Here is a 12455-nt window from a genome sequence, read left to right as displayed (position 1 = left end):
GTCCGACTGCAGTCCCCCAGTGAAGATCTGGTCTATGATGCAGTTGCAGTGGTTGGGGTTGCTGGCCTTCTTCCCATTATCATCACCTGGGGAAAGATTGCAGCTCTGTGATCCACATCTGTGCCCCCCAAGGCCCCCAAAGCCAGCAAGTTTCCAAAAGCCACAGACCAAGGGACAAGGCCATTCGAGCACAGAGGCATTATGAAGCCTGAGGTGAAGGGCAGGTGAAGATACTTAACATTCAAAAGACGGGCGTGGCCAGGAAGCTGGAAGCTAAGCTGATATGCTTAGCTTCCACCTTAGTACCAAAGTGTATCAAATGCCCAGTATCGGGGGAAAGTGACTGGCTCCTTTCCCACTTACAGAGGACTAAGTGTGCACTTCCTAGCGAGCGGCCTGACACACTGTGGGGAATACTCCTGGGAAGTGGCCTTGCTTCCGGGACCGTCCCTGCAGGACTCCCGCTCAGTGTTCCTCAGGGGTCCCCACGCCTGGAGCTGCAGGACAGCTCTGCTCCAGCCAGATGTACAAGCACAATTCCCACCCTCTCCAGGGCAATGCCAGGGTCTTTGCAGGGAGCCTGGAACAGCATGGGCTTGAACTGCCCAGGCCCACTCACATGCACAGTTCAAACCCACGCTGCTCAAGGGTCAGCTGAGGGTGGACATCCGAGAACGATGAGGGCCGACTTAGGTTATACTCAGAATTCCAACTGCACAGGCAGTTGGCACCCCCATGTTCAAGGGTCAAGTGTATATAGGGTGGGGCAAATTACAGCTGTGTGTATGCAACAGGTTATTCTCTTTGCAAATGTTTTTAAGTTTATTTTTATTGATTTTTTTTTAGAAAGATAGAAACAATAATGAGAGAGAAACATCGATCAACTGCCTCCTTTATTGCCCCCCTGTGCATCAAGCCTGAAATCCAGGCATGTGCCCTGACCAGAATAGAACCGGCGAACCCGCTCCCACCCCTTTTTTGCTAATCCTCACCGGAGGATATTTTCCCATTGATCTTTAAGGGGAAGTGGAAGAGAGAGGGAAAGACAGAGAGAAAGACATCGATTGGTTGCCTCCCTGCACGAGCCCTAACCAGGGCCCAGGCTGGGGAGGAGCCTGCAACCAACATACATTCCCTTGACCAGAATCGAACCCAGGACGCTTTAGTCCAGAGGCCGACATTCTATCCACTGAGCCAAACTGGCCAGGGAGAACCAGAGACCTCTTGGTCAAATGCTCAATCCATTGAGCTAAACCAGCTGGGCTACACAGTTTATTCTTGTATGATTTATTAATTATTGTATTATTTTCCAAACAAACTGTAAACCTACTTTTGCCCCACCCTGTACATATTTGTGTAGATATACAAATGTAAAACTTATATGGTTAACTATAGTACATATTAACAAACTAGAGGCCCAGTGCACAAAAATTTGTGCACTTGGAGGGGTCCCTCAGCCTGACTGTGCCCTCTTGCAATCTGGGACCCCTCGGGGGATGTCCACCTGCTGGCTTAGGCCTGCTCCCAGGGGAATGGGCCTAAGCTGGCAGTCAGAAATCCCTCTGGCAGGCCGGCAGGCCTCAGGGCATGTCCACTTTCCATCGGGGACCAGCCCTAAGCTGGAGTCGGACATACCTAGCGCTGCTGAGGAGGTGGGAGAGGCTCCTGCCATCACTGCTGTGCTGGCAACCATTAACCTGGCATGTATCCGAGCAGAGCTCCACCTGTGGGAGTGCACTGACCACCCAGGGGGCAGCATCCTCTATCGAGCATCTGCCCCCTGGTGGTCAGTGTGTCATAGTGACCAGTCACTCCTGATCGTTCTGCTGTTAGGGTCAGTTAGCACATCACCATTTTATTATATACGACAGAGTCCAAGTACGTGAGTGGGGACCGGCTGCTTTGCCCTGAAGGGTGTCCCAGATCAGGGTGGGGGTCCCGCTGGGGTGCCTGGCCAGTCTGGGTGAGGGGCTTATGGCTGTTTGCAGCTGGTCACACCCCCTTCAGGGTGGGGGTCCCCACTGGGGTGCCTGGCCAGCCTGAGTGAGGGGCTGATGGCTGTTTGCAGGCTGGTCATACCCCCTTCAGAGTGGGGGTCCCTGCTGGGGTGCCTGGCCAGCCTGGGTGAGGGGCTGATGGCTGTTTTCAGGCTGGCCACAACCCCTTTAGGGTGGGGGGTCCCCACTGGGGTGCCTGGCCAGTCTGGGTGAGGGGCTGAGGGCCGTTTTCAGGCTGGGCACAGCTGCGGGCTGGAAGCAGGTATCTGGGATTTATTTGTCTTCTATAATTGAAACAGTGGAGCTCAGGGCTGGCAGGGCAGGAGGGAAGCTTGGCTTCCTCCATCACCGGGGCAACCCAAGCCTCCTGCTCAATCCAGCTCCATGGCTGCCGCCATCTTAGTTGGGTTAATTTGCATACCCGCTCCTGACTGGCTGGTGGGCATGGCTGATAGGCGTGGCTTGTGGGTGTAGCGGAGGTATGGTTAATTTGCATGTTTCTCTTTTATTAGGTTAGATATCCTACATCTTCTATATGACTTTCATTCCACTGGACAACAGGACTAGCACATGTGTCCCCCTGGAGATATCACACAGAAAAGGTGAATTGTCACGAGGAATGTAAAGGGCGCCACGGCCTTCTGACACAGCTGCCTGGAGAGATCGAGAGGAAATGCCATCCACAAGGATCTCAAATGCATGGAACAGAACATTAGGAAGCAGAAAATACATAGATGCAAAGAAAAAGGAGCTGAAACATACTTGAGGTCCCAACCCCGTAAAAGAGCAACGTAAAGCAGGTGGGGGTGCCTCAGGCCCCGGCCGCCCCACGGCTGTGAGCCAGCAGCCTCCATGAGCTCGGAACTCAGGGGGCCCGGCTTCTGAGTGAGCCTCACGCAGCTCCCCAGGCCTTTCAGAGGAATCCTGTCAGAAGGAGGCCTTTTTCGTCACATGAACACTCAACAGCTGTGCATGCTCCAGCACTCTCCTCAGCGCTGTCGCAGCCCCTGAGTGGGGCTCCTTCACGGGCTGGTCTGCCTGCACAGCAGCTGTGCATTATGCTGGGAAACCAAACCTCACCTACGCTCCTAAGCAACTTCTACTTGGTTCCTGGGCAAATGTTAAAAGGATAATACATATGCTTTTAAGAGAAAAAATCTTCAGTGAAAAGAGCTCCAGCCCAGAGCCAGGACAGCTGACCCCAATGCGCTGTCTGAGCTGGAGCCTCGGATCCACAGGGCGTCTGAACAGCCCAGACCCAGAGCCTGAGGGGAGCATGAAGGCTGTTCCACCAACTGACCTAGAAAAGCAGGCTTGTTCTTAAAGGACATCATGTACTAGCGAGAGAAAGCTGGCCAGTAAGAGGTCCCCTGCAACGAGCTACCCTAGCCCAGAGGCCACAGGTCACGGGCAGCTTGTGCCCTCAGCACACTCGGTCACAGCTGAGAGTCAGCTGAGCCAGCAGCACCACCAGGAACCCTTAGGAACCAAACTCCGCTGCCCTCACCCAGGTCCACCACACAGGAGGTCAACTGTGTGCTTCAGGGGCCCCCAGCTCCTCGGATGGGACTTGTCAATCCACTTCAACTGGGGCTGCACTGAGCAACCCACACAGGGAACCCCACACAGGGAGCAAGGCAGGGGGAGGAACCCCCCTTGGTGTGTTACTCAGGCCTCATCACCTGCCTCCAGCCCTAGGAGCTGCTGCCGGCTGCCCCTCCCCTAGACCCACACGTATCTGAGAACCCTACATGTTCCAGTGAGCCCCTAAGCAAGACCTAACAGTGGTTCTCAACCTTCCTAATGCCGCGACCCTTTAATACAGTTCCTCATGTTGTGGTGACCCCCAATTTCATTGTTACAAATTGAACATAATTAAAGCATAGTGATTAATCACAAAAACAATATGTAATTATATATGTGTTTCCCGATGGTCTTAGGCGACCCCTGTGAAAGGATCGTTCGACCCCCAAAAGGGTCGAGACCCACAAGTTGAGAACCGCTGACTTAGAAGGAAAGCCCCTGAAGGGAAATGAGCCTGACTCAGGGCCAGGGGAGTCCTGGCAGATGCAGGTGCAGGTGCAGGGCCGTGTGCACAGCTCTCTGTGGCTTTAGAGCAACGCTGGTCTTCCTGGAAGCCCCACAGGGGAGAGGACTCTATGGCTAAGCTGTGCTGAGAGCCCATGCAAAGCTGCTGGCTGAGGAGCCGCAGCAGTTGCAGATGGGGTGGGGGTGGGGGGGGGGGTGGCGCGGACCCGGCAGCCAAGGACTCAAGGCAGAGGGACAGGGAGAGAGGGGTGGGGAGAGAGGGGCAGGGACAGAGGGACAGGGAGAGAGGAGGGGGGAGAAAGGGACAGGAGCTCACTGTTGACCGGCACAGGCTGCCAAGGACCACCGGTTATGCTGCTCTACCCCCAGGAGGGTCGGAAGACAACACTGAAAACTATTGCTCCTCTTGAGAAAACAAACTATAAAGAACCTCTTTAGGGTAATTGCAGTTTTTCTTATTGGAGGAAACAAATCCAATTTGAACATGTGGGCTGCGCCCCGTTGTGCAGAAGCGCACACGTGCCCTCCACTGCCCCCACCCCATGAGTAGACGCAGGCCCCACCTTTGCAGTGCCTCCGCCCACCGCCCGCCCCCGCCCCCGGCCCGGGGACCCCACCATTGCAGGGCCTCTGCCAACCTCATGTAAGGTGCAGGCCCCCCCCTTTGCAGTGCCTCCCCCCACCCCCCGTGGACCCCACCTTTGCAGTGCCGATGCAGCACATCCAGGGCAGCTATGAGGAACTCGTGTGCGTCCTGCTGCTCGTACCCTGCCAGGTGCCGGGCGTGCGTCCACACCAGGTGCAGCAGCTTGTATGGGATGTGGGGGGAGCGGTGCCCCGAGTAAAACTGCACAGAGAAGGAAACAAACCACTCGTCAGGAACAAGTGCTGCACTATGCATGGATACACACACACACACACACACACACACACACGAAAACACTTAACAGCTGCCTGGAATGTCCACTTCCTGGACTTCCTGAGCCTGAGTATCGTTTTCGATAAGCCTAGGTGTTGAGTTACGACATGTCTGTCAAGAGAAACAGACCTATATACTAACAGGTGAATTCTGCTGCTTCAAAAATGTACCTTAATAAACCCGATCCTATTTGAATTAATCAACCAAAGTGCCCAGGGAAAATGCTGAAACCCACACCTAAAGGTGACACACCCACCCAGTCGTTTCTCAATTAAACCCGTCTTCCTCCTGTGTGGGCCCAACGAATTCATTCAGTGTGCTCACTGCTGTGGTCCCAGCAGCCACTGGCTCGCTGTGGGTGTGAGGGAAACAGGCCAGATGGTCAATGGCTCCAGCTTTGCAGGCCAGGTGGTCTCGGCAGCAATTGTCCACTAGTCCCACCTCCTCTGATGCAGCGTAAAAGCAGCCGTGCCCAGGATGTGGGAGAGCGGGCACGGCAACACTGCCATCAAAGGCGATCAACAAGCAGACCAGGCCGTCTGCAGGCTCCTGTGTGAGACACCTGGAGCCCATGTAGACCATCCCAGCAGCCTGTGGGTTGGGCAGCAGTCCATTCTGTAGTTGGGTGGCTGAGCTGCTTGAGCTCTGAGAGGCTTTGCTGAGGTTGACAACCTGAGTGCCAATGGTTCACCCAAGGTGCTAGGGCGGTCACACCACCAGTGCTGGTCAGGGACAGACATGGACAGCACAGAATGAGTGTCGCCCATGATCCAACCCGGGAGCAGAGACTGGTGAGAGGACAGACAGGATGCTGCACTCAGAATGCCCAGCAACAGGAGAGATCCATGCTCCTGAGACAGGGCAAGGAAGTGATGCACACATGTCCACACACCTGACTGCACGCCAGGTGGCAGACGACAGAAAGGGGTCAGTACTCGCAGACCAGTATCAGCCTCCTCTCATTCCCTAAGTCACCTTCGTGCCAATGGTCAATCGTCTCCTATCTAATGGTTCTTTTTGGAAAGACGTAAGCCTTCCACAATGAACACGCCTTCCTTTATCCTATTGCAGGCAACCGTTTTTCTTAAGGGAAAGAAAAAACCACGTAGTTTCAGGAGCGCTCTGTGCACGTGCAGCTCACCTCCTGGAAGAGGGAGGACATCTCGCACACCAGGCAGGAGCTGGGGCTCTGCATCTCGCAGCGGTGCCGGTCTGAGAGGAAGAAGTCGCGCAGCAGCGGCGTGTGCGTGAGCGCCTGCACGATGCAGTTCATGAAGCACGTGTTGCCCAGGTTGATCAGCCCTCGCAGCCCTGGGGGGCAGACAGGAGGCGGTGACAGGGCACTGGCCTGCAGGACTGACTCCAGGGTACCACAAACTCCTTCACATTCACGTGTCCGCTTCCCTTTACTCATCCATTCAGGAAGAAATTTAATATTTTTATGCCATTTTTATGTAAACTATATTGAGGAATGTTCGTCACCATCACTCCCCAACCCTTAGCCCCCACTTTAGCCATTGTTTTTGACAAAGTTACCCTAAGATAGTCTTTTTATTTATTGATTTCAGAGAGGAAGGGAGAGGGAAAGAGAAACATCAATGATGAGAGAGCATCATTGATAGGCTGCCTCATACACGCCCCCTACTGGGGATCGCGCCCGCAACCCAGACATGTGCCCTTGACCAGAATCGAACTTGGGACCCTTCAGTCTGTAGGCTGACGCTCCATACACTGAGCCAAATCGGCTAGGGCCTAAAGATGTTCAGGCAACAAGACAAGTCAGAATGGAGCCTCTCTAACAACAAAAATAGCTTTTAAAAAAGCTTCTATTTCTTCAACTGTTAGGAAACCCAGAGGAAAATTCACACATATCACTGTACACAGCCTCAACCTGGTGAGAGTACACCTGAGCCTTTGCACACGCAGACTTTCAGGGGTAGCAACTGTTCTCCCCATCCCTGCACCCCAAGCCTGCTCCAGGAGCTCAAGAGGTGGCTGGTGAGAGAATGGGAGAATGAGTTATTCAGGGCAGGGCATAGGGCACTGTGCTATGAAACCATTTTTTACAATAATGTTAACCCCCAGCAAGAAGCCTAACTGGGAGTAACCACAGACCAGCGCCAGCACTGCCACCCACCTATGGTGCAGTTGGAGGTGATCTTCCGCCGTTTGGGGTTGTGTTTCAGCAGCTCGAGCTCCCGCTTGCTGGGTTCCCATGTTGAAAACTTCTCTCCCACACCTACAGAGGAGACAGGCCCGGCGCTCTGAGTTGAATCTGAAACGAGTGTGCTTAGGGGCACATGGCGGTGATGTACTATTGTCAGGCTTCAAAGATATTTCAAAGAGGGACAGCCATACTCTAAGGATAAAGCCTGTTTGGCTGCGACAGGCTGAACCACACGAAGGAGTTTCTCAGAGGCTGTGCTGTGAATGAGCTGCTTCCTGCAAGGAAAGCAACGCCCCCATGAAAGCAGTCCAGCTCCAATGCCAGGGCCTTCCCAAGCCTCACCCCTGAGCAGAGCCCACAGCCTCAGCGCCCGGGGAGTGCACAGCAGTTTAGATGAGGGATTCTCCGGCCAATGAGCAAAACTGATAGAACATGGATTTTTAAAAATATATTTTGAAAAATATATCTTGTTGAGATGTACCCTTTAAAGATTTAAACCGAAGACAAAGCTGTAAATGCTAGTAAATGTCACATCTCACCTACCACACCCCATGTCCACACAGGCACTTGCTCCGTGCCCCCAAACGCCTGCACAGTGACCGGCAGGACAGCACCTGGCGGAGTGAGGGCCCTGCAGCGAGGCCTGCGGAGGATTGGTTTGCTCTGCACCTGCAGGCCGTGGCCCTGTGGTCAGTGCTCTGCACAGAGAAACAGCCCCTCAGACCCCGGGCAATGCTACTCCACTTCCGAGGGGAAAGAGTAGGAAGTTGCAGTTACAGTCGTTCTCCAGAGAAGATCTGTTAGACACAAGGAATTCTGATCACACCCGTGTCTGTGCTTCCTTTCTCAAAAACAAGGGGCTGTTTGTAAAGCAGAGCACGCAGGCCAGTTCTGTGAGCCGATGTGGCTACGCTCTCTCTGTAAACACTGGCGGGCTGCCGGCTGAGACAAGCTCACCAGCCACATGGGGGCACGCTCCATCGCTGTCCTAACAGCACCAGCACACATTGGAAATGAAAACTACTAAAGGGGGGAATCAGGGTGACCAAAAAGAAATGCCTGAACAATTCAGAAAATGGGTGCACTCGCTTGTGTGTGTCCCTGCCTCTATGCCCGACGAAGACGTGTATGTGGGTGGAAGCCACGCAGACAGAAGCCCACAATGGCAGCAGCCGCGAGGCCCTGCACAGAGGGTGCTGTGGAAGTGGCGGACTATTACAGTTTCCATCTGGCAATCTTAATTCTGCTAACAGAGATTAAACATAACCCAAACAGTTAAGTTTTAAAAGAGATTCTATAATAATTTAATCAGAAAGCAGTCTGCCCTTCTGAAAGAAGCCAGGTACCTACATTTTTTGGCCAGAGCTGTCTATTTTTGTTTTATTAGAACACAGACTGACATAAAATAAGTATTAATTTTCCAAATTCTTAACCATTTCATAAATAAGTTAACATTTTACAGAATGTTACATTAAATAAGATAAAAATATACACATCTATTTTGCCTGGAGCAAGCTGGAGGAAAATACTTGCAGGACTCCTATGTCTGAACTGTATCTAGAGCGTTCTGTCCTGTGCTTCCTGCGTTGGTGAGGTGAAGGAGCAGCATGCCTGAAAGGATGCCACTGGGCCCAGAAGTTTACTTACCTGAAGAGAAGGCCCTGCCCTGGCTGGCCCAAGTTCTCATGGAAATAAAACATCCTCTCCTCCCCAAATCCTTCGCTACAATGAGCCCGTTTAGTCTCAACTTCCCATCCACTCCGCGTGCATCACCCAGGGAAGACCTGCAGGCCAGCTAGGAACTCTCTTACTCTCATCACCCCTTTGCACTCCCCGCAGTCTATGTGCTCTTTTATTGAAGACGAGTTTAAGAGAGTTTTCCCGCGCATCCCTCTGCAGTTTGATGCCTTAACATGTCAATCCCTGAAAGACTTCTGCAGGGCACAGCTGGTGGTTTTTACGTTCAGGAGTAGGAACCATCCAGTTCTGGAGTGTTCAAAATGCTGAGTAGGATGAGAGGCGTTCCCAACGGCTCCGTCCTTGGGGCCCAGGAAGGGCCTATCCTCTCCTCCAGGGGCAGCCCAGGCACATACACGTTTAATATCACTGAGGCGAGCCCGCTCTCTGGAATCTTGGAGAGGGAGGCAGACTGCTCATGGGGACCCAGTGCTGTCCCTGTGACTGTGCCGCAGACGGGAGAACTAAGTGTGGGTGCACATTTTCTCTCAAGCCCAGCAGAGCCCCCCAACAGCCACAGGCCCTGGGGGCCCAGGGCAAGGACAGCTCTGGGAGGCTGTGAGACTGATGGGCCTCTGCACCTGAGGGCAGCCTGCAGCCCAGGTTGCCTCCGCGGGGCCTGCAGGAGGGAGCTGCCCGCAGGAGGGAGGCACCACTGTCTGTGGGTGAAGGGGACAGGGTGTTGTCTTTCCAGCAAATAGCAAAACTCCAGCTGCTACCCTACCTGCCCTGCCTCCCTGCACGGCCCCTCCCTAGATAACTGGTCTTCCTCTTGGTGAGCTTCACCCTGATGGGCGTGAGGAATGCAGGGCAGGGAAGCCGAGGCGAGACCCACCTTGCAGTTTCCAAGCTTTCCGCTGCTCCTCCTTGGCGATGGTCTCCATGTCCTTGTCATAGATGTAGTCCTGGCACAGGAAGCAGTAGATGCCTCCATACATCAGTTCTATGGCTGAAAAGACAAGGAAGAACGAGAGACAAAGGAATGAAAGATGAAAGGTAATGCTTCAGAACACGTATCAGATACCCAGGGCTTCAGGCACGGGCTGTGGGCAGCATTTCCCACTCTCCAGTCGCAAAGCCCTGTCACTGCAAAGGTCTCCCTCCGCCCAGTTCAGAAGGCATGTCTCACACAGACGACGCAGGCCTCTCTCCTCGAGACACTCCCCACAGGCTGAAGTGCCACATCCATAGTTTAAAAAGAACCCAATAGTCAAGTATCTGAAAGAGTAACATTTAAAACAAGGGAAACTCTCATTGCGTTTTAAATCAGAATTCTTGCCCTGACATGCAGTAACCATGCTTTCCTACATCTGGAATCCCGGTCCTATTACAAAAAGGAACGCAGGGATTGTTTCCTGCTCTTATTTTGAGGAGAGCAGTCAGTTACCCTCTGACCAAACAGTGCTGACTTCTTGACCAGAGCTGCCTGTTACCCACCTCGAGTGGGTCCTGTGCACTTTCCCAATCTCTGTAAAACAGGGAGACAGCGGACTCCAAATTAGCTCATTATAAAGATAAATAAAATGAAGCCCTTTGAGCAATGGACAATTGAATTGAATGAATCTCAATTCAACAATTTAAAGGAATTATTTTGGCTTGGAGTCAACAAGCATTATTAGAGATATGAGAGGCAATAGCATGGAGGGAACAGCACAAATTTAGAGTAACTGGTCATTTAGAGCTCTGCACTGGTAGTTATGTTCTTTGATAAATTACTTCCCCCCGAGCCTGTCCCCCTCTGGTATTATGGGGCAGCGACAGCACGGACACCTCCCAGTCCTGTATGGTAACTGATCAGCGCATGTACACTGGCGGCACGTCCTGGTGCGCAGCCACATCCTAGTGAATCGCAGCTCTTCCCAGTCCGTCTCCCGTGACCACGACTCAGCTCAGCAGTATTGGCAGGCCTGCCAGGTCCTCTGAAGCAGGCCCATTACAACACACCTAGCAGGACAGGAACCCCACACCTCCCCTTTACCCTCCCCAACAGAGACTCCGACACTCTCTGCAAGTCCGAGCGCTCAGCCGGCGCCCTTGTCACCACAGGCTAACGGCACAGCCCTGCATGGGGATACCCATGGGACAAGCTAAACAAGGAGAATAAACGTTTTCAGAAAAAGCAAAGGCATTCTATGAAAAATACGCCAAGCAGACAGCCTGGGAGAGGGGTACCACTGCTCAGTGTGTGTTCGCATGCTCCAGGGGAGTCCTTCTTTGAGGCGCTTTCCACAGCAACAGCTCATCACCACGGAAACCAACGTGGATGGATCAACAGTGGGCAGGACAGGCTTCTCAACCAACGGTGCTGGGACAATGAGGTCTCCACAGGCCAGAGTGAGGCTGGACCCTCCCCCGACCCACAAACACCGACTCAAACTGGACCTGTGACCCAAACACAAGAGCTAGTTCATTAGCCTGAGACACGCAGGAGCAAGTCTTTATGGACCGACATATCGAACACCACGAGCACCAGCACCAAAGGGAAAAGGATAAACTGGGCTTCATCCAAACTGAACTCTGTGCATCAAAGACACACTAAGAAAGGGGAGCGACCCCTACAGGACGGAACACCATCTGCAGATTGTGAATATGAGAGGATTGACTCTCCTCCACATCCTGTCACTTGCAGGCACGTCCCAGAGAGGAAGACATCATGCACACAGCAGCTTCTACACGATGGGTTATCGTGGCACTGTTCATAAGAACCATCCCAACGTCTCTCAATGGACGAATATACAGACTGTGGTAAAGCTCCACAACAGGCGTACGAAGAAATCTGCCTCAGCCATACAAAGGAATGATGGTGGAACCTCAGTTCTCAAACTTCATTCATTCCGGAGGCTGTTAGAGAAGCTATATGATCGAAAACTGAACCATCTTTTATGTACTGGAATTCATCTTTTATCTTATGTAATTTTCATCTATTCATTTTTTATCTAATGTAGTTCCTTTACCTAATGTAATCCAATTTTATCTAACGTAAATGGGATGAACCCATTCCTGACCCCCAAATGATTCCCTTTTAACCTTACTTATATACAGTTCAATGTTAACGTACAGTTCAATCTATAAACACTGCTTTTCTCACATGTATGGAGCCACCCCTACGAGCCCTAGCGAGTCACTGTCGGCATCGCCAGGCTCTCTCTCCGTCAGATGCAGCACCCTTGCTTGTTTATGCATCACGTCTCTGCAAGGCTGTCCCTGGCTAACGCTTTTCGGCTGCTTTTCCTTTATCCACGTCAACAGCAGCGTTCCTACCCCTTCGGCGGCCTGTGGTCATGGTTTCTTTCACACCCTTAGGAACACCAGCATCTTGACGGCCTCCTTATGATTTAAAGTTGTGTTCATGGTTGATCTCCCGAAAACAAAAGCATTCTCTCCTGTTGGTTGCCTGAGATGCTTTTTGTCACGCTGAGGTCAGGTAGAAAACAGAAGTTTGGTTCAACAACTGGAGACATTTTATCTACGAACAACTTGGTCGAGAACAAATTATTCGAGATGGGAAATGATCGACAAACGAGTTTTTAAATATATTTTATTGATTTTTTTTTTACAGAGAGGAAGGGAGAGGGATAGAGAGTTA

The 12455-nt window shown here is 52.3% G+C and overlaps 1 protein-coding gene across 1 annotated transcript in view; it reads right to left on the bottom strand.

Annotated features, from left to right (window-relative positions):
* Nucleotides 1-12455, bottom strand: part of LOC102434691 (ubiquitin carboxyl-terminal hydrolase 22) — a gene marked incomplete at its 3' end in the record, with an annotated part of 28207 nt that continues 15752 nt past the window's right edge. The window contains exons 3-7 of the mRNA XM_014448880.2: nt 9705-9818; nt 7103-7204; nt 6107-6276; nt 4746-4893; nt 1-86 (exon numbers count right to left, since the gene is read on the bottom strand). Coding sequence (XP_014304366.2) covers nt 1-86; nt 4746-4893; nt 6107-6276; nt 7103-7204; nt 9705-9818 — 620 coding nt within the window. The remainder of the gene's footprint in view (nt 87-4745; nt 4894-6106; nt 6277-7102; nt 7205-9704; nt 9819-12455) is intronic.

This window comes from Myotis lucifugus, unplaced genomic scaffold, assembly GCF_000147115.1.
Source record: "Myotis lucifugus unplaced genomic scaffold, Myoluc2.0 scaffold_950, whole genome shotgun sequence".
Lineage (NCBI taxonomy): Eukaryota > Metazoa > Chordata > Mammalia > Chiroptera > Vespertilionidae > Myotis > Myotis lucifugus.
Note: the sequence above shows the minus strand (reverse complement) of the source record. Positions and strands in the feature narration are given on the sequence as shown.